Source organism: Dromiciops gliroides, chromosome 4, assembly GCF_019393635.1.
Source record: "Dromiciops gliroides isolate mDroGli1 chromosome 4, mDroGli1.pri, whole genome shotgun sequence".
Lineage (NCBI taxonomy): Eukaryota > Metazoa > Chordata > Mammalia > Microbiotheria > Microbiotheriidae > Dromiciops > Dromiciops gliroides.
In genome coordinates, this window is record NC_057864.1 from 375,710,563 (window position 1) to 375,733,217 (window position 22,655).

At 38.2% G+C, this 22,655-nt stretch overlaps 1 protein-coding gene across 4 annotated transcripts in view; it reads left to right on the forward strand.

Moving 5' to 3' along the window:
* The window catches only part of ARFGEF3 (ARFGEF family member 3), a 234,028-nt gene that overhangs the window by 152,540 nt on the left and 58,833 nt on the right, over nt 1–22,655 (forward strand). For all 4 annotated transcript variants that reach the window (XM_043964806.1, XM_043964804.1, XM_043964805.1 and 1 more), the window contains 5 exons: nt 10,380–10,546; nt 11,711–11,876; nt 19,601–19,708; nt 20,272–20,487; nt 20,666–20,776. In XM_043964806.1, coding sequence (XP_043820741.1) covers nt 10,380–10,546; nt 11,711–11,876; nt 19,601–19,708; nt 20,272–20,487; nt 20,666–20,776 — 768 coding nt within the window. The remainder of the gene's footprint in view (nt 1–10,379; nt 10,547–11,710; nt 11,877–19,600; nt 19,709–20,271; nt 20,488–20,665; nt 20,777–22,655) is intronic.

Below are 22,655 nucleotides of genomic sequence, written 5' to 3' on the forward strand. Positions count from 1 at the left end.
CTTCACATTTCTTTCTTTTTCTTTTCTTTTTTTTTCTTTTTCTTTTTCTTTTTTTTTTTTTGGTGAGGCAATTGGGGTTAAGTGACTTGCCCAGGGTCACACAGCTAGTAAGTGTTAAATGTCTGAGGCCGGATTTGAACTCAGGTACTCCTGACTCCAGGGCCGGTGCTCTATCCACTGCACCACCTAGCTGCCCCCACATTTCTTTTTGAATAGAAATGATGTGTCATAGCCCTGAAGTCTTGAAATCCTGAAATGGATAGACACAATACTGTGTCATCTCTAAATGAGAAAGCTGGGAAGAGGCTGGCCATCCATGGGTAGGGAACTGTAGTCAGCTATTTGAAACATCTGGAAACATTTCTAATAGTGGCCCCAAGTCAAGTAAAAATATTAAATTATTTTTGGTATGCTCTGTTTAAGAAGCCAAGGAATATAAAAATTGCCCCCCAAAGCAGATAAGATGTAGGATTTTCCATGGCTCAAAGGCATATGTGGGAGATGTGTTATTGTAGCAATTCTCCTTTTTTAGTGATGCTGGGTCAATAAAGCATTCATTTACATCTTTGTTTCCTAAGAATCACTGAATCTATTCGGAGGAGACACGAGAGGCCTTTTGAACCATGATCTTCTCTCTAACAACCCCAAACAATATTCAGTCTCTGCTTGAATTAGGGAAACCCACTACCTCCCATTGTCTGCTTTGAGTCAACTCTAGTTCTTAGGATGTTATTCCTTACACTAGGTCAAACTCTCCATGACTACAGCTCCTGCTCACTGCCTGGAAGGCCAAGCTGAATAAGTCTAGTTTGTCTTTCATGTGAGAGCCCTTCATAAGAATGCTAAAAATCCACTCCAATCCAGTAAATATTTAAGTGTCTACTATGGGCCAGGCATTCTGTTAAGCAATGGGGATACAATTAATAAAAAGAAAAACAGTCTCTTCCCTCAAGGAGCTTACAATCTAATGGGGGTGGGTGGGAAGAGAACAGAAAAGGAGAAAAGAAAGAGGGAAGGGAAGAGGTACCTGGCATGGGGACATCCTGTTCTGTGGAGCTGAAAAAATCAGTCAAGGTTACATATACAGAATGCAGTGAATCCAAAAGCTCATTTTCTGCGCTCTATAAAAGAAGACATTGGGAGGAGTTTGGAACTGTACCCTATAGCCCTCCAATAAGAAGGGAGAGGAGGCCAAGGGAGCTGGTGTCAGTCAAGGCCTCATTGTAATTCACATGATATCAGAGATAATGAATTTAACCTGGGAGGGATATCTTGTTCCCTGGAGTTGAAAAAAAAAAAACTGGCAGAGCAACAGATGTAGAGTGGAAATGCTTATAGAAAGCCAGATATCATGGAGGTACAAAATGTAATCTGAACATTATGATTTGAAAAATGGTGAGCCAAAGTCTGCCCCTGCATATATGGTTTGCCTTTCAAATTAATTTGACACATTTTCATTGGCCATCTGCAATGGGCACCAAAAGAGCTAAGTGGTTACTGTTTGGGGATTTTGAGGTGGGGTTGAGATGGAATTGTATCTGCTGCCTGCTCCATCACAACTCTCAAAATTTGGTAGCATGTGGAAAAAGTGCCAGGATTTCATAGTTGTACCAGCCAAGAAGCCTGCTTGACTCGATGCACTTTGCATAGCATGATTATAAACTTAAAAAAAGAATCCTAGAGTGGCAGGGTTATAAAAAGCAACTGAAGTTGGGTGTGAACTAACTGCCAGGTTGTCAGTTCATATGTCCTTCCATGCTTAACACCTTTTGCCTTAACCATTGTTGATAATCATTTCCAAAATGTAGAGTTATCTGGTGGTCCTGTTACCAATAAACTCATTTATATCTGTCAGTCTTGTGGTTAGCCCTGAATGACATTGATCATTGATGTGAGCATTCCACAGTCATCGAACCATTGAGTGTTAGACACTGAATGGACCCTGGAGATCACCTAATTGAGTAGTTCTCAAACTATTTGATCTCAAGACCCCTTTATACTCAGTAATTATTGACTCACAGGATTTTTTGTTTATGTGGGTTATATCTAGTGATATTCATTGCATTAGATATTAAAACTGATGGGGCAGCTAGGTGGTACAGTGGATTGAACACTGGCCCTGGATTCAGGAGGACCTGAGTTCAAATCCGGACTCAGACCCTTGACACTAACTAACTGTGTGACCCTGGGCAAGTCACTTGACCCTCATTGCCCCACAAAAAGAAAAAAAAGGAAATTAAAACTGATAACAATAAAATATTTATTAGTTTATTTAAAAACATCAACAAACCTATTTTGTGTTAACATGAATTGTTTTTACCATGCTACTTTTTTTTCTTTTTTTTTTCTGGTGCAATGGGAGTTAAGTGACTTGCCCAGAGTCACACAGCTAGTAAGTGTCAAGTATCTGAGACCGGATTTGAACTCAGGTCCTCCTGAATCCAGGGCCGGTGCTTTGTCCACTGCGCCACCTATCTGCCCCCCATGAATTTTTTTTTAAAAAGGATACTTTCAGGGCAGCTAGGTGGTGCAGTGGACAAAGCACCGGCCCTGGATTCAGGAGGACCTGAGTTTAAATCCGGTCTCAGATACTTGACACTTACTAGCCGTGTGACCCTGGGCAAGTCACTTAACCCCAATTGCCTCACCAAAACCAAAACAAAACAAAAAAAGGATACTTTCCAAAAAAAAATAGTGAGAAGAGTGCCACTGTTTTTTATTTTTTTGCTGCATTCTCATATCTGTTTCTGCATTTAATCTGTAGTGATATGTTTGGGTTGAAGAATATGAAAAAAAGCCAGCTTCGTGCAAAGATGGCACTGGAAAAGGAAGGAGTATTTCAGTAGGCAAATAACATCTTATTCTGAAAATAGTTTTTACCTCACAGGCCTTCTGAAAAGGTATTATGGATCTCCCCCTCCCTGCTTGTCCCCAATCCAGGAGTCCTCTGGTCTCATTTTGAGAAATATTAATCTATTTCAGGTCCTTTGTTTTATAGATCCAGGATCTGCAAAGGTCAGGTGAATTGGTGTCACACAGAAAGTTAATAGTCTATGCAGAAGTAGAAATCAGATCTCCTGGTTCTTGGTACAGCCTTCTTTTCCATATAGCTTGATCAGAAAATGAACATGATGTCATACACGTTGTTTTCAGAATAGGAGTTTAGTTTAATCCAACCACATACATATTCCCTACTGTTTACATGACCCTCTTTTCTAAAGTCAAAAAGACATATAGACATTTACTGAGATACATACATACAATGACCTTATTTTCCAAACCTAAAATTAGGCTACATGGTTTGACAAAGACTATTCCTTTTAGAAAAACTTGTTACATGTATATTTCCTTTTCTTGAAATCAGAAATGTCCCAGATTTTCTAGGACAAATGGACACCGTAAATATAGCCTTTTCTCAGACAGGTACTTTGCATCTGAAAATATCAGTAAAAGGGCTCAGCTGACTTCTCAGAACCCCAAAAGCCAGATGTCTCTGTTCTTTTGAAAGCTAGCTATTAAAATGAAAAGCTGCCAGTAGCAGGTCTGATTAAGAATCACGTGACAAACAGGGTTTACAATGACAATATTAAGAGGATGTTGGCCTTTGAAGTCTGAAGAATTGGCCCTCTTTTTGCTTAAGTGGGGTTGGGAGAGGGGGGAAGGAAAAAGAAAGGCACTTGCTCTAAATATGGCTCCCACCATATTTAAAAAGAAAAGCCCAGACTGAAATTTTTGTTCCATGTTCCTCACAACTGCCACAGTGATCTTCCTGAAGCCCAGGTCTAGCAATGTCACTCTAATCAATAAACTCCCTCCTGCATGAAATCCAGCCTTCTACATTAGGCATTTAAGCACATTACCACCTGGCCTCATCTTATCTTTCCAGTATCATTGAACATTATTCCTCTTTACACACTGTGCAGTTTAGCCAGCGTGATCTTCTTGGAATTCCTCACACGTGATGCTGTATCTCCCATCTCTGCACCTTTGCACTGGCTATGCACTGTTACCTGTCCTTAGACTGCACTCCCTCTTCACCTCTTCTAAGAATCCCTAGTTTCTTTCCACACAACTCAATTGCCATCTTCTACATAAAGTCTTTCCTACACCCCTACGTTCCTGGTGCTTTCTTCAACCCCAGTAACCTGCATTTATTGTGTACATCCTTTATATGTATATGTTATCTTTATTTTTTTGTGTGACAATGAGGATTAAGTGACTTGCCCAGGGTCACACAGCTTGTAAGTGTCAAGTGTCTACGGTCAGATTTGAACTCAGGTCCTCCTGAATCCAGGACTGGTGCTTTATTCACTGTGCCACCTAGCTGCCCATATGTTATCTTTCTTAATGGAAGGTAAGCTCCTTCAAAACAGGAACTCTTATCTTTAGCTTTGCAATCTTTGTGCCTAGTATAGTGTCTGCTACACTGTGTATAATGTATAAAATGTATATAGTTCCACAGCCTGAACTTGACTGGGGATTTCTTCTCTTATATTACTGATTTTAAAATTTTACCTTTATAATCCAATCCAGGGGGCAGCTAGGTGACTCGGTGGATAAAGCGCTGGCTCTGGATTCAGGAGGACCTGAGTTCAAATCCAGCCTCAGACACTTGACACTTACTAGCTGTGTGACCCTGGGCAAGTCACTTAACTCTCATTGCCCCACAAAAAAATCCAATCTAGTCAAACAAGCATTTATTAAGCACCTGTCATCATGTGTGTGACACTATGCTAGGTGCTGGAAACAGAAAGGCAGAATGAAAAACAATGTCTGCCCTCATCCAACTTGGCAAAAACGTCAGGGTTCCCCAAAGCATCTCTAGAGGTACTAGAAGGAGAATGTGGTTGTAGTGGATCTCTGGATTTGAGTAGAACATCACCTCTAGGCCTCCCCCAGAAGTGTATCGGGGTTTTAGAGAATAAAAAAGAATGCAGAATCATCCTCAGAAGGATGAAAGTCTCGTAACTTGAGGAGAACTAACTCTCAGAGAAGTTGTGAGTCTAGATAGGGGAAAACCTTCCCAAGGAATGGGAATGACCTTATGAAAGAGGAATCTTAAAAGGCCTCGAGGGCTTTGATGCTTTGTCTGGCTCAGTGATAACAGGCACGTGGGCAACCTCAGCTTTCTAGAAATCTTTTCTAGGGGATCTGTACTATATGTCATAGATGTGTCACCATGAAAGTCTTGCTCCGATGCCTCTTCATGGCATAGAGGTAACCTGGCTTTTTGAAGGATGTGATTGTCCCAACAATACACTGTGTGTGTCTCCTGCCTGAGGCTCTACCTAGCTATATACAGAAAGGTCAGTTGGCTACCATATTATTTTTTTCTCCAGATATATGATTTCATCAGAATGGGAATGCCCAGTATAAGAACATACACACCCCCTCCAACTAATGCCACATCAGCATCTGTTCTGCAACTTATAGTCTCCAAGGGCTTCCTGGGACACCGAGAGCTTAAGTGGGTTTTTCCATTCTATCACATAAATAGAATGTGTCAGAGAAAAGATTTGATCCCCTACTTTCCTGACTTCAAGACCAGCCAGCCATTTATCAGCTGGGATAGGTTGCCTTTTGGCTAGCAGATAAATGAATTGTGGGTGGGGAGGGGACAGAGACGATAGTAAATTATAAGGCAGATATAAAATAATCCTTAGATGTGTGAAATCACCTTCTACTCCTGCAGGGTGGCTACTGCAAAAAGGGACATAGAGAGCTTAGACCATTTGTCAACATTAACTATTGTTCCCATTAGAAATCTTGAAATGACCACATATACAGTCACCATGAATACAATAAGATACAATACATATAATACATGTATGGTGTGAGTGTGCTAATCATTTTAGATTTTAATTTTCTGGGATTTTTTAACCTTTATGTTTTCCTTTTCAACTGACATTTATAAAGATCAATGGGAAGGACCTCTCCCTAGCTCAACTTGACCCAAGACCAAACATATGATTTCTTTGGCATATGAAATTTCCTCTTACCAATACAGATCAGCACCTGCGCTGCATCTTTAAAGTTTAAAGAGTTCCTGTGACCCTTAGAGGTTAAGTGACTTGCCCAGGTTACAAAACTAGTTTATATCAGAGGCAGCATATGGACCTACTACCTATTTCTAATGCCAAATGTTCTCTAGCCACTTCATCAGATTGCCCTTTGTTTTAAGGTGTCATGACACTCAATACATATGTTCTAAAATTAGAACATATGAATTGACATATTTACCTGTCAAGATAGAGGAGGTAAAAGTAGATTGGTTAGTGTGGAATTGTCAGAGGACCTTGAAAAACAAATGAAGATGGAGGCATGGCTATTGAGTGTTTTTACTAGACAGCAGAGAATGGTGCCAAGTAGGGGACTGTTATAGTCAAGACACCTGACAAAAAGTTTGTACTAATGAAAGGAGGGGAAGCACAAAAGAAGACTAGCATGGCAAAGGCATGCAACTGTGAAGTTATTATTAGTTTATAGATCTGCTTCAAGTTTAACAGACCCTGTTTAAGAAATCCTAAAACTTACAGAGTAATTTTACAAAGGAGAGAAAGAAACAGATGATAGTAGCTAGGAAATTGATAAAATAATATACATTTGTGTTTTTCCATCTTCTGATGTGTAGGTGTCAGTAGAAAGCCCTTAATTTAAAAAAAAATCTATCATATGTGTCATTAAAACTATAAATAGATGGTAGGTCTTATGCAAAGAAATCTGTTGCCAAGCACTCACCCTGTTATATCTCTTGACAATGAAGGATGATATATTGATTGGACTAGAGATCAGATGCTGGAGCAGGGTGGAGGGTGGGGGCAGGGAAGGAGGGAGAGGAGAGATGAAGCAAAGAATCAGAATGAAGGGGGAAGGAGAACAAACAAGTAGTTACTCAAAAAAGGAAAAAGTGTGGCTATGGGCTATATGTTCCATTGTGTCCTTCCAATTTTGATAACTTACCAGTGGACAGCACTTAGCAAGCACAAGTATAAGACTAGTCTGTTCTGTTGCTTAGTGTCTTCTCATGGCATAAAACTTCCCATAAAAACTCATTTTTCACACAATTATAAGAAAGCATGAGATGTATTGCTTCTGAGATAAATCTGGAAAATCAAGTAGCTTGCCATTTTCCCTGAGGCAAAATATTCCTTATACATGGTTTTGTTCCATTCTTTAAGCTGGCTAAAAAGTTTCATAATTTGAAACATTAATCAACCTGTCATACATAAAAATATACATAACTTATCAATAGGTTGCTTATAACCAGTCTGACCTATTATCACTACTGACAACCAGTAGTGCCTTCCAGTGGTTTCTCTCTCTCTCTCTCTCTCTCTCTCTCTCTCTCTCTCTCTCTCTCTCTCTCTCTGTTAATGACACTGTGCCTCAGTGTCATTTATCCCCATTAAGTTTTACATGAGTCCCAGTAAACACATTAGTTGACTTCTTATTTTTCATGAGCTGAGCATCTGTTCAGCCTTTCAAAACACACTTGAATGAAATAATTCTTGCTCCTGATTTCAACCTTTTTTTGTTAGAGTCTAATAGCTAAGTCAATTATAGGATTTTTCCCTGTGTCTTATGTCAGAAATAATGTATCAGAGTAGTAATTGCACCATCAAAATGCTCTTTCAGGTTGTTAAACAGAAATAGGTGTTCCTGCACTTTGTGTGGCCCAGAGAATTGCAAAAATTCCACCTGCTTTATAATCTTTAAACAATCTCACTGACCAATATGGGTTTCAGTATATTGATTGCTATTTCCTGGACACTCCTTGAAAAGTCGGTGATTTTTTTAATGCTATCTTCCAATATTTATTTACTTTACCTATCTAGTTCACAATTCCAACATGAAAATCCAGGAGACTAGCAGCACAGAATTTGTGAAGCCTCACAAAGCAAGACACAAGCATTACTCTTTTAATTAATGGCATTTTTATGCTTTTTTCAAGTTAAAAAAAGTCATCACACAATTAAAATGTTTGAATAGACAGAAAATGGCTTTTGTCCCTCTGATGCCATCAATTTTATTTGGCTTTGAACAAACATTAAAAGCCATGTTCTGTTTCATGCCCTCTTCCTGCACTAGACATTGGCCATTAAGTAGTCATCTAGTAATTTAAAGTAAAAGTGGAAAATCAGGGATGAAAACCCCTTCAGTTTCAAGACCATTTGTAGAGATTAAAAAAAAATTTTCCAGAACTGTAATTTCATCAGTGTGGGGAACAGCCAGTATAGAAACTCCCTTTACTAGTACAGATCAGCAAGTATCCAGCAACTATAGTCATGGATCACTGAAAAGTTAAGTGACTTTCTCAGGGTCACACAGCCAGGATGTGACATTGGCAGGACCTGAACCCCTGTCTTTTTTACTCTGAAGCCAGCTTTATCTACTCTGCTAGCATGCCTCTAAAAATGCAGAGTTGAAAATAGACAGCCTTCTGTTCTTACAAATTTACTTGGAAATTCTGGGAAAAAAGATTTAAAATTATGTATGAAATATATATGTTCTTGAGAGTAATAGCCAGAGTCTATGTATGTCTGCATGTATACATACATATGTATGCATGTATTTTCATGCCATATTCATAGAAGTATAGGTTCAGAGCTAAAAGAGACTTTGGAAATCATCTAGTTAAAACCTCCTGTTTTACATATGAGGCAAGTGTGGTCCGGAAAAAATTGAGTGATTTGCCCACAGTCCCATAGGAAATAAGAGAGCAGTAATTCAAATCCAGATCCTTGCACTCCAGAGGACATGCTTTTTCCATTCAGTTATATTCCAGCCACATCCATAAGTCAGCCCAAATGTTTGTATGGTAGCAAAACAATAAGGCAAAGTGGGGGATGTGGCACCAGACTGAGTGAGAGGGAAAGGGAGGGGAATGAGCACTTAAGTGTCTACTGTGTGCCAGGTCCATAATGCCTGCCAAGAGCTTTACAATGTTATCTCATCTGAACCTCTCACCAGCCCTATGAGGGAAGGGTTGTACAGAGAGGAGACCAGGGCTTAGTTTCTGACACCACTTCTAGTTAAGTGGTGTTTGGTCATGTGTTTTATGAAATACAGTACAAGACTAGAACAAATACTTGTAGACATCGAGAGAATTCATATCCTGGTTCCCACATTTATCAGCTGTGAGGTCATGGGGTAGTCATTTGACCTCTCTGAGCCTCAGTTTCTTCACTTGTAAAATGAGGGCAATGCCATTTGCACTACCAACCTTGCCTATTTTTATGAGAAAAGCACTTTGTAAACCTTAAAGGACCATATAAATAAGAACTACTACTACCACCTTGGATAAGCAAGGAGCCCTTTATTTGTTATTTTTTTTTAATTTAGAATTTTTATTTTCCCAAATTACTTGTAAAAAAACATGTAATTTTGACATCAATTTTTAAAACTTTGTGTTTGAAATTCTCTTTCTCCCTCTCTCCCCAACTCTCTCCCCCCAAGAACTCAAGCAATTCAATATAAGTTATACATGAGTAGTCATGCAAAACATTTCCACATTAGCCAGGTTGTGAAAGAAAACAGATAAAAACAAAACTTCAGATAAAGGAACTAACAAGAAAAATTATGCTTCAATCTGTATTCAGATACCATCACTTCTCTGGAGATGGACTGCATTTTTCATAGGTCCTTCAGACTTGTCTTGGATCATTGCATTGTTGAAAATAACCAAGTCATTCATAACAGATCACCTTATAATATTGCTGTTATTTTGTATACAGTGCACTTCACTTTGCATCAGTTCATGTAAGTGTTTCCAGCTTTTTCTGATAGCATCCTGAAGGAGCCCTTTATTTGGCTCAATTTTCCCATCTGTAGAATGTGAGTATGGTTTGCCCATAGTAAATTTATATAATATTAATAGCTAATATTTGTATAGCATTTTAAAGTTTGCAGAGTTCTTTGTATATATTATCTCACTTGCAAACATCCTGTGAGGTAGGTGCTATTATTATTTCCATTTTGTGGATGAGGAAACTGAGGCTGAAAGAGGTTATGAGACTTGCCCAGGGTCATACAACTATTAAGTATCTAAGGTGGAATTTGAACCCACATCTTCCTGAATCCAAATCCATCACTCTATATACTATGCTAACTAGCTGCCTCTGTAGAGCCCTATAGAAGGAAATAACTAAAATATAATTGGATTATTTCATATCATTATCATCATCTTTGGGAAAAGGAATCAGGAGGAGACAAAATTTGGTCCTAGACAAATTTCTTGGCTTTAGTAATTTCATTTCCCAGTAATTTCTTAGAATGTGTGAGTTTTCCATTTCTAGAGCTGACTTATGTATCTCTATAATGGAATCCTACCTAAATGATTTGTCTGTGGCCCCTGGGGACTCTTTCTGTCTTTCTGTTAGGTATGATTCACTCTCCTGGATTTGACAGCACCAACAGCCTCAGCTTTCAAATCCTGATGAATGCGGACAGTCTCTACATGGTCTCACACTACACTCTCCTGCTCAACCTGAAGCTCTCTAATGGTGATTACTACAGAAAGAAGCCAACACTTGCACCTGTCATGTTGGTGAGCATGGAGTCTCAAGCAGGACATTCTGTGTACGCTTAAGTGGGCGGGCACTCAGCCGTGAAGGCAAGTGTTAGTCATATGTAGGAAGAGGCTCTACACATGTCATGCCGTGTTGCCTTGGCATTCCCATTGCCTCCTAGGGATTTGGAGACTGGAAAGATATCCATGTTGTCAAGTTACAGACCTACTTTCTAAACAGCTTCCTGAACCACTAAGCTATCCCCACCTGTCTCAGTTTGAGGAACAGTGAATACTTAGAGTCAAATGGATGGATAGCCCAGTAATTTCACCAGATGCTATTAAATACTCATATATGTAATTGCTATTCAATTCAAAAGCTTGTTAACTTACATCAGATAGTGCACAGGAGACTAGCTTCTGTTACTAAGCATATATTCATGTGAAAAGGATAAGCGGGGCACACAAATGATATAGAAAGCTTTCTCTTGATTCCAAAGTGGTACCTGGATTAGTATTTGTCCCTAGGCTGAGCAAGCTTACTTATTAAGAGATACTTAAATACCTTTCATAGAGCACAGAGTAGGGAAGATAATTTCTTTTACCTATCATTTGGATCCCTCTGAGATAGGTGTTACTGCCAATAGCCTTAATGGAAGGAAAAATAGTACTGGTAGGACAAGTACCAAACAGGAACCCAAGAAACTGATCCATGAGTAGAAACTTACATGAAATCAAAGGTCTTATTTTTCTCTTCATCTAAGACAAACATCTCCAGGGGTGTGTGGGTAAGCAGCTCTTTCATAAACATAAGTACTCTTGGATACATATTTATTCTACAAAGCTATTAAGTTTCCAGATAGTAAATTCCTCCCCTGCCACTAGTTGGGCAGGTGATGAAAAAAATGAAACTATAAAATTGTTATCATGGTGTAACTAGATGGGCTCATATACCAAGCAATAAACATATTAAATATGAGATCCCTAGCATTCCCCCAGAAATCTGCTTAATTAGGCATTTAAAATATTTCACATAGAAAATGAGCATCATGGCTATCTTCCTAGAACTTCTAAGGTGAATCAGGGTTACTGACCATGAGGCAATTAAGGGACATCTGGAAAGGGGAAGTGAAAGACTTTGGGGCTCGACAAGTTATTAAAGATTGCACTCTTATCACTGACTAATATAATCTGTCTCCATAGAAAGAGTTTATGAAGCAGGTCCAAACCAGTGGAGTGCTGATGGTTTTCTCTCAAGCTTGGATTGAAGAACTTTACCATCAGGTGCTTGATCGAAACATGCTTGGTGAAGCAGGATATTGGGGAAGTCCCGAAGAACACAGCCTTCCCCTCATCACCATGTTAACTGGTCAGTGACTCATTACATTGTATTTGATTTTTTAGTACTTCTTTTTCCAGAATCCAATCCAGGGATTCTACAGCCTTTCTAACAGATTTCAAATAACTTTAATATCAGCCAATAGATATACAAGTGCAATCGATTGTTAGGTAATTCAAGGTTGATAGATATGCATGCATATGGAATTTTGCCAATATTCTTATTGTCAAATTGTTGTGGGCTCCTTCAGTTAACCGTCCCTTTTCATTTCATTCCTGTTTCTGCTTCACTTTAATAGTGGTACCCACTGTTCCCTCTTAGGTAAGTCCTTCTTTGGCTCTTTATTGATGTAAAACCATCGATCTTATTTTAAAAGGGAGGTTAGTGTACTTTGGGCACAAATCCCGGAATCATTCCTGGAAGCTCCACGCTCTAAGATTCTTCAGAGCTCATGGGATTTTGACAGTAATGCTGAGTGATTGAATAGCTCGCTGGCTGCACTTTTGTTTCCCATATCACTTAACAGAGTGGTTCTTAATTCTCTTCTGGACTATACTTGAAATAATAATAATGTCTTATCCTATAAGGAGTTTTTGTATTATAAAGGTTATTATAAACAATAGTTGTATTATATAAATAATATTTGTATTATTAAGGTATTAAAAATATAGTGACACCTTTGTCTTTAGTATGTATGGTTTGGTAATTTAATTATTTAAAAATACAAGTGAGGTCATTAGAAAGCTGTGTTTATCACATTGTCCCACAACTGCAGAGTCAGGATGAAGGCTAGTGAAGAGCTAGAGATAAGTTCTTGGAGGTAGAAGATGCATTTAAGAGCATGGGGTCATCCTGCCTCTACTTGAATACTTTAACCTACAAAGAACTATTTACTTCTTGAGGTAGCACATCCCATTTTCAAACAACTTTACTTTTTAGGCTATTCTTTATTTTGTTGAATAAAAATTTGCCTTTCTCTTACTTTGACTCAGTGAGTTTAGTTCTTCCCTGTAAAATCACACAGGACAAGCATTATCCTTCCTTCACACGAGAGCCCTTCAAATATTTTAAGGCACCTCTGATGTTCCCATTAAGTTTTTTGTTTCCTCCAGTATATATCCCCTCCATTCAGGTCATCCTCCTTTGTTTTGAAGACAATACTCTTTAATACTTACTGGTTCTGTATGGACAAATCCATGAGTCTATTTCCTCATCAATGAAATAAATGGGATGGCCTAGATGGTCTCTGAGGTCTCCTGCTCTAAATCTATGCTCCTGTGATCCTAATAATGCTAAGTTCACATTAGGGTTTGTTTGTTTATTTATCTATTAATTTATTTATGTGTTTATGATATTGGATATTGGATATTGGATTTGCTCTCCTTTAAAACTCTCGAGTCATTTTATTTTTTATTTTTTTTTCTCCTCGTGCCCCTGTAGCCATGTCCCTCCTATTCAACACTCTACTAAAGTGTTTTTTTTTTCAATCCTAAATACAGGATTTTCTATTGAATCTCTCTGGGCCTGAGTTTACTCATCTATAAAATGAGGGGGTCAGACTAGATGGCCTCTAATGTCCCTTTTCAGCTTAGTGAGTTTTTGTGGTTTCTTAGTGAGCATAGCTTCCTTTTCGACCTGCTCAGTACCCATCTGTTTAATATAATGATTTTAGAATTTTGCTGAGGCTCAACATCATTTTATTATAAAGGATGATACAATTCTCCCTTCCACATCATGACTTTCCCTATTACAGTTCTAATATATTGTGGGTTGGCGTAAGAAATTACTGTAATAGTTTGTATTTTTCATATATTATTTTTACTTAATGTTGACCTACATATAGCCTATGGCATATAACCCGAATTTTACTATAAGGTACTGTAAACACCCCATAAAAGAAAAAGAAAAAATACAGACTTCTTCTCTGGTACAAAGTAAGGGCCAAAAGATTTTATACAGATTTTCCAGATCACGGGGGCACTGTGCCCTTTGCCCCCATGATATGGAAGGGATAACTGTAGTTGTTTTAACCTACCTTTCTAACCTTTGCCCTAAATCTCTAGTCCTCTAGAAACTCTCCTATCATCATTTCTGTTTGCTTGGTTTTTGTTTGTGTGTGTGTGTGTGTGTGTGTGTGTGTGTGTGTGTATGTGTGTGTGTTTTGTTTGTTTGTCTTTGCAGGGCAATGAGGGTTAAGTGACTTGCCCAGGGTCACAAAGCTAGTAAGTGTCAAGTGTGTGAGGCTGGATTTGAACTCGGGTCCTCCTGAATCCACCCAGCTGGCCCCCACACTCCATCATTTCTCAAAGATGGCTGTCACTGGTTTAATGATCAATATCCTGGGGTGTAATTCATCTAGCCTAGAAGGCAAAAATTCATTTAGAGCATTTCTGTGCTTTTTTATTATCTTTTCACTTATCTTGCATCTCCATTTCCAATTTATCATTATGGTTCTGCTCTTTTCATTCTGGAAATTATTTTCCCTGGTAGATAAAAGAGAAGCAAAATTGAACTTTTGATTAGTGTTTCCTCCTCTCTGTTGTCTGCTTGTAAACCTCTGGCCAAAGCACAACAACTGTTCCTCCCAGGTTCTCTTTACCTAGAACATAACTTTGTGTTCCTTAACATTTTTCACAAGCTTTTGCCAATTCTGACCATTATGCTTCCTTACCCAGTTCATATTTTTCTTTGGCTATGGGGACTTAAATCCATCTCTTATCATGTCCTTCCATTTTTTGTACATGTCCTTTAAAAATTTGAAATTAGGGGCAGCTAGGTGGCACAGTGGATAGAGCACCGGCCCTGGATTCAGGAGTACCTGAGTTCAAATCTGGCCTGAGACACTTGACACTTACTAGCTGTGTGACCCTGGGCAAGTCACTTAGCCCCAAATGCCTCACTAAAAACAAAACAAAACAAAAAACAAACAAAAGAAAAAAATTTGAAATTAGTTTCAATAGCTTGACATATATTCAATATCATACAGTAAGACACTGAAACTATTAGGGTTTGGATAAACTTTCTCTTTATTATGCTATTTATATCCCCACATTTCTAAATTTCAGTGTTAAGTCTCTGATAATTACCCAATCTTTAATCTTTCATGATAGCCCTCATCATGTAGTGGAAATAAATCCTTGGAATAAGGAGGGAACTGGATATGAATGCTACCTCCTTTACTTTCTATTGTGTGACCATGGACAAGTCAGGTGACTGCTCTGAGCCTCAGTTGCCTATTCTATAGAATGTGAATAATAAATACTTAAAAGTAATTATTTGATAGGATTATTTTGAGGATCAATTGAGATTAAAATATGTAAAGTCCTATGCAAATGTTAAGACCCTATCTGCATGTCAAGTATTATTTACTTCCACATATCTGCATATATCATTACTCTAATTAAGAGTTAGACTAGGGACTCTCTTTGCTTTCAAATTTATTTTCCCATAACATACACTGAAGACTTGTATAACTTACAACAACTCTGATGGAATATTTAGTAGAATCTTATTGAGTTAGTTGAGCAGAAATTGTCTAGGGAATGAATTCCGCTGCAGTGAGTTAGGTTTGTGTCCTCGTTTATTTTAATTCCATCCTAGTGGAAAGATTTGAAAACAGATGCAGGGCAAGTCAATGGATTCCCTTGTTTGTGAGGAACTTTGTATACCAAATCTCTAAAGCTAGCAGACTTCAGAGAAGAAAACTGTACATAGCTGACTTGGAAGGCATCATGATATAGAGGAAGGAATGACAGATCTGGAATCAGAGGACCTGAGTTCAAATTTTGGTTCTGCCAATAACTACCTGTGTACCTGTTTACTTGTACACTTTCGGGTACATTTGCATAAGACTTTACATATTTTAATCTCAGTACAATGCAATGCAATGCAATGCAATATAATACAATAAACTTATCTTTGGCAAGTCAATTACTCTGTCTGGGCCCAAGTTGACTCATCTATAAAAGGAGGAGGTGGGATTTGATGGCCTCTAAGTTTCCATTCAGTGATGATCCTATAATTCTAGGGTTCTAAAATCCAGGAAGATCTCAATTTTACATTTCCTACTGGATTCCAGTCTTTTCCTCCTTCAGTAACTCATCCCTCTTTCTACATGTCATCAATCAAGGAGTCCAATGCCTAGATCCAGATAAATATGGTTTTCACATCAGCCTGTAACTGTGGAACCAACCAGTGGTTAATATAACCTGGCTGACCCATACATGACCAGTTGGGCAAGGAATTTAGCCCAGTTGGATTTTTCAGATCATTTCCTTGAGTCATTTCATATAAAATATGGGAGTTGTTAGAAATTTTCTATGGGATATAGGACTAATATTTCTGGTTCATACATTCCTAGCCCACTTCTCTATAATACATTGAAGCCAAGACTATTTCTACTAGGTCAATAGCTGTAATGGTGAGAGAAATCTGCCCTTGTTCTAAGGTAGAGTCAGAAGTACAACAAATTGGGAAGGGGGGAAAGATACATGGGGGAAGAATAGAATCTATTCCTTAAAAAAGTTAGATAAGAAAACTGAAAGAAGATACTGGTTTGGATGCTATGTGATATCAAAAGTAAAATTAGAAGAAAAAAAGTATAGGTGTTTTTACTTTTGAAGGGACAAACCAGACTTGAAATCCAGTAGAATAACCAAGAACCCAGATCAAGTACCAAAAACTTCAAAAGCCAAGAACACAGATCTTAATGAGGTTCTATTTTAATTAGGTAATCCATACATGTAGCTTTTTTGTTATACTAGGTTCTTTAGATAAAGATGAATGCATTTTGGTTATATGCAATTTAGGGTAAAGCTGGCCACAAAAATCTGTGCTGCTAAGATCAATGAGAGATGGGTAACACAAAGATTCTTCACTCTCCCTCACCCACTATGGCTCCATGAGTTTCATTCTTTCTTCCTCCTATATCAAGTCCTATTGACTCCCATATCTTTCACTTCCAACCCCTTTTCTAGACTCCTACAGCCCCCACACTATTTCAAGCTCTTATCACGTCTCCCCTAGACTATTGCAGTAGTTTCCTAATTGGTCTCCCTGCCTCCAGTCTCCTATTTTTTCCTTCCACCCTCCACACAGCAGCCAACATTATATTCCTGAAGCACAAGTTTGACTATGTCACTCCCTCATTTAAAAATCTCCAGTGGCTTCTTCTTACCTCTTTATCACTGAAACCCTCTCACAGTCTGTTCCAATCTATCTTCCCAAGCTTATTATATCTAGCTCTCCTTCAAGTGCTCTGTGTTCTGATCAAAGTAGACTTTCTTTACAATCACAGTCTATGTCCTATCTCCATGCTTTTGTCAGACCCAAAATACACTCCCTCCTCCCTTTTTTGTTTCCTAGAAACCCCAACTTCCTTCAGAGCTCAGCTCAAGTATCACCTCCTATAGGAAACCTTGCTTGATTCCAAGTTGCTAATCTTCCTCACCCCACAGTATTAATTTGTATCTACTTTTTATACATTTTGTATATGTTTATTTGCATATATGCTTTTTCACCCAATAAAACTCAAGGACAGGGGTTCATTTTTTCTTTATCTCCTTAGTGCCTTATGCTATCACTGGCACATAGTAGGTGCTTCATCAATGCTTGCTGATTTATTGATGGATTAATTGATTCATTAGTCATCACTGCTAATAAACTGTGCAGTGCTGAGTTGGAGCAGTAGAACAGTTGGAGAGATTTTTAACCTTTAAATGGGGATAGTAAAACCTGTGTTATCCAGGAAATTGCCACTAGAAAGGCTTATGAGTGTTTTGTAGCAATTGTCAAGTGATGAGGAGGAGATGGATTTGAAATGTGATTAAAAGGTACTTAGTGACTTTAATCTGATCCTTTTATAATATAAAATGTGAAGCAATGGCCGTAAGCTTACAAATGTTCTTTTACTATTAATAATTGTAGCTAATCATGACAATATATCAGAGAGGACCTTTTATCAGCGGATATTCGGAGAGCTTATTTGGTGATCATTAGACAACATTTTTTTGCCTGTTTTCACAATAACCTAAGCCCAGTAGTACTGTAAACGACAGGGTTTAATATCCTACATATAGGCACAGCGAGGTATAGTGGAAAGAACACTAAATTGGAAATAAGAGACATGGTTCTTAGTTCTGGCTCCACTATTTAATTAATGTGTGTCCTTGGGTAAGTTACATTACTTCTGAGCCTCAGTTTTCTGCATCTGTAAAATGGGACTGATCCCTACTCTGCCTTTCACTTCATAGAGTTGTTATGAGGGCCAAATGAGCATAATTTTAAAGCATTTTGCAGGTGGCAAGTATTATTGTTATGGCAATTTATAATAACTTTAATTGTTGGAAATGGGCATATCCTATTAAGAGGTTGTCTGATAATATGAGCTTTCTTCATAACTCTCTTCCAAAGAAGTTTTGCAGGAAGAGCTAGAATATTTGATAAATATATACAAATAAAAATATGTAGAATAGCACCTGTCTTACAGATTTCTATATGAAGGCATGAGATTAAAAGTAAGGATTGTTGAAGATGCCAATGGAGAGGAAAGTAAGAATATTGCTATTTTCTTGGATAAAATGTTTATTTCAGGGTAAAACAATGTTAAGACATCTAACCTCCTAATGGTCTTCCTGTAGAAGTGACATAATTGGGCAGCTAAATGGCTCAGTGGATAAAGCACCGGCCCTGGATTCAGGAGGACCTGAGTTCAAATCCAGCCTCAGACACTTGACACTTACTAGCTGTGTGACCCTGGGCAAGTCACTTAACCCCCATTGCCCTGAAAAAAAAAGTGACATAACTTCCAAAACTATGACTTTTTGCAAATAAGAAAAAAAAAGCTCAATAGAATACTAAGGTAATGTGGATATTAGAGGAACAATAGGCTAGTCATCCAAATATTTTTTGCAAATACAGCATTTTTCTTTCTTTTTCTTTTTTTTCTTTTCCTTTTTTTGGGTAGGGCAATGAGGGTTAAGTGACTTGTCCAGGGTCACACAGAGAGTAACTGTCAAGTGTCTGAGGCTGGATTTGAACTCAGGTCCTCCTGAATCCAGGGCCAGTGCTTTACCCACTGTACCACCTAGCTGCCCTTAAATATTGCATCTTTATACCATCTACACTTCCCAGTGTACCCATCTCCCTTTCTCCCTTCCAGAGAGACATTCCTCATGTCTCTTTGGATAAAGAATATCTGGATAAAGAGTAAAAAAGAGAGGAAGAAAGTAAAATTTTCACAACTAACCTATCAGAAGTCTGAAATATGCATTGTTCTACAACCCTTGCCCTGCAAAGAAGCCCATCTCTGAAAAAAAACAAAGGGAGTTACCTTTTCATATCTTTTCTTTGAGGCCAAGATTGGCCAATATATTTGTCAATGTTCACTCTTATAAATGCTTTTAAATGGCGCTCGCTTGCTCTCTCTCTCTCTCTCTCTCTCTCTCTCTCTCTCTCTCTCTCTCTATTTGGTGAGGCAATAAGGGTTAAGTGACTTGCCCAGGGTCACACAGCTAGTAAGTGTTAAGTGTCTGAGGCTGGATTTGAATTCAGGTTCTCCTGACTCCAGAGACAGTACTCTATCCACTGAGCCACCTAGCTGTGGCATTTTTTATTTTCTCTCTCTCTCTCTCTCTCTCTCTCTCTCTCTCTCTCTCTCTCTCTCTCTCTCTCTCTCTCTCTCTCTCTCTCTCTTGTTTAACATCCTTTGACTGAAATGATTTGCTTAAGGAGAGCATGACCTGTTTTTGTTATAGATATTGATGGCTTGGAGAGCAGTGTCATAGGTGGCCAACTGATGGCATCAGCTTCTACAGAGTCTCCTCTCATCCAGAACCAGAGAACAGATGATTCCATAGTGGCAGGTAATGATTTAAATCATGGAAATATGTGTATATGAGTACTTTGTGTATTTCTTTAGCAGCTAAATCCTTTTTCTGCCAATGCATTATATATTGTAATGTCATCATCATTAAGAGGAGGATTTGCCATGCCATTATTAAGGCTATTTAGATAGTTTATACAATTGATGATTCATTGGGTAGCAACATTCCTTATTTAAAAAAAAACCAAAATGTCAAATGCAATCAGTTATAATAAAACAAACTCAGTTCCTTATAATAAAGGTAAAGGTCAATAATACAAAGAACCATATGCTATTCTTTTTTTCTTTTCTTTTCTTTTCTTTTTTTTTTTTTGGCGAGGCAATGAGGGTTAAGTGACTTGCCCAGGATCACACAGCTAGTAAATGTCAAGTGTCTGAGGCCGGATTTGAACTCAGGTTTTCCTGAATCCAAGGCTGGTGTTTTATCCACTGTGCCACCTAGCTGCCCCTTTCCATATGTTATTCTTATGCCACAAAACATGTATTTAATTCTGTTGACCACTTTTTTCTCTGAAAAATGATCCATAGTACTTTACCCTCTAGGTGTTGCTTTTGCCCGTTATATTCTGATTGGCTGCTGGAAGAACCTGATTGATACTTTGTCTACACCTCTGACTGGTCGCATGGCTGGAAGCTCCAAGGGACTGGCATTCATTCTGGGTGCTGAAGGAGTCAAAGAACAGAACCAGAAAGAACGAGACTCCATCTGCATGAGTCTTGATGGACTGAGGAAAGCAGCTCGACTGAGCTGTGCTCTAGGTACAGACCAAGAATTGAGTTCTGGGGCCATTTGGAGTTACCTACATCCCTTGGTAGAAGTAACCCTGGTGGGAATAGGGCCCTTGGAAGGGGGCGCTCTCTCCTTTAAATAAAGGGTGGGTGAGTAGGTAGAAGAGAACATTAGATCTGGGAAATAACTAGACCCTTGTCTCTGAAGGAGTTGCTGCTAATTGTGCATCAGCACTTGCTCAGATGGCTGCTGCATCTTGTGTACAGGAAGAGAAAGAGGAGAGAGAAGTTCAAGAGCCCAGTGATGCTATAACTCAAGGTAACATCTGGAGGGTCATACATTCTATTTCTCTATCTCTATCTCTATTTATTCATTATATATATACATATATATATATATATATATATATATATACACATTCTATATGTGTGTGGTGGTAGGGGTGTGTAGCTATGTTTGTTATATGTATACGACTCAAATATTATATGTATATAAAACGTATATGAACATACCTATAATTCTGTTCCAAAGACAGGATGGTATGTTGGAAAATGTGCAGAGAGAGTCAGGAAGACAAGAGTTAAAGTCCTAACCCTGACACATACTAGATATATGACCATGAGCAAATCACATAATTTTCAGTGCCTCTAGGTGACTCTTAACACTTTTAAGTTACAGGTGAGTTGCTATTCTGCATTGTTGAAGGGAGTTTCCTACATTGGCAAAACCCACAAATTCAGACTAATAATAATAATAATAATAATAATAATAATAATAATAATAATAATAATAATAACTCACACTCATATAGTCCTTGTAAGTCTAATGAAGTGCTTCCTTCACAATACCCTTGGCAATTATTTCCATTTTACAAATGTGGAAATTGAGGCTCTGAAAGGTGAAACGATTTGTCTCCAATCAGACAACTAATATTATAGCAGAGATTTGAACCCAGGTCTCTTTTCTGAAGCCCTTTTCACTGTACCATGCTGGCTATGTATACCAGTATGGGCATAAATATCTACTTCTACACAAATGGTCCAGTACTGTGATTTCATTAATGTAGAAACCTCCAAAGAGGAAAATTCCTTTAGAAGAGCAAAAATCAACCATTCTGTAACTTATAGTGTTAGATAATTACCTGGGACACAAAAAGTTTATAAAACTTGCCCAGGGTCTCATTGGAAACACCCAGGTCTCTGAGGCCATTTCTTTAAATTTTTGAATCCCTAGGCCATACCACCTCTCTCTAGCTCTACGTGTATGTATATGTATATATTACATATAGTGTTTGTCTATATGTGTACATATATACATATACAAATACATACATATCTATATACACATGCATACATGTATAAACACATATGAAATAACTGGGCCCTTACATCTGAAGGAGTTGCTACTAATTGTGCATCAGCACTTACTCGAATAGCTATTACATTTTGTGTACAATAATGTGTTCCAAAGAACAATGTGTTCCAAATGAATTCAGGATGAAGTCTAGGGTAACCTACCCTGAAAAATCTGAGCTTAAACACAAATGAAAAAAGATTGATATTCCATAATAAAAATCCATTTCAAATATTTTTAGAAAGAAAACTAGATTTTAAGAGACTATTTGCTTTTTAAACACCTCAGACAAAAAAAATACAGACGCACAAATATACGGCTAGAGAATGGTGGCATATGTATTTATGTAAATACATATGTACGTATATGTGTTGTGTGTGAGAGAGATAGTATCTCTTTCAGAGTAGATATGGGGGCAGCTATGTGGCGCAGTGGATAAAGCACCAGCCCTGGATTCAGGAGGACCTGAGTTCAAATCCGGCCTCAGACACTTGATACTTATTAGCTGTGTGACCCTGGGCAAGTCACTTAACCCCCATTGCCCTGCCCCCCCCCCAAAAAAAACAAAACCAAAAAACCAGAGTAGATATTATTTACTAAATGATGGGGGAAATGGGTTCCAATTAGAGCCACAGGGTTGTTTTAAATGAATCACCCTTAAGAATGTTTTCAAAAGTTTTCTTAGGGTAAAAGGAAAAAAATAGCCTTTGGAGGTCTTCAAAATTACAGTTACTAGCATCTGTCTAGACCCTCCGGGATACCACTGGCAAATTTTATTTCATTCACTTGTGAGGACTTTATCCTTTGGCCCTTATAGCATACTGGGAGGTTACTAATTTGATAT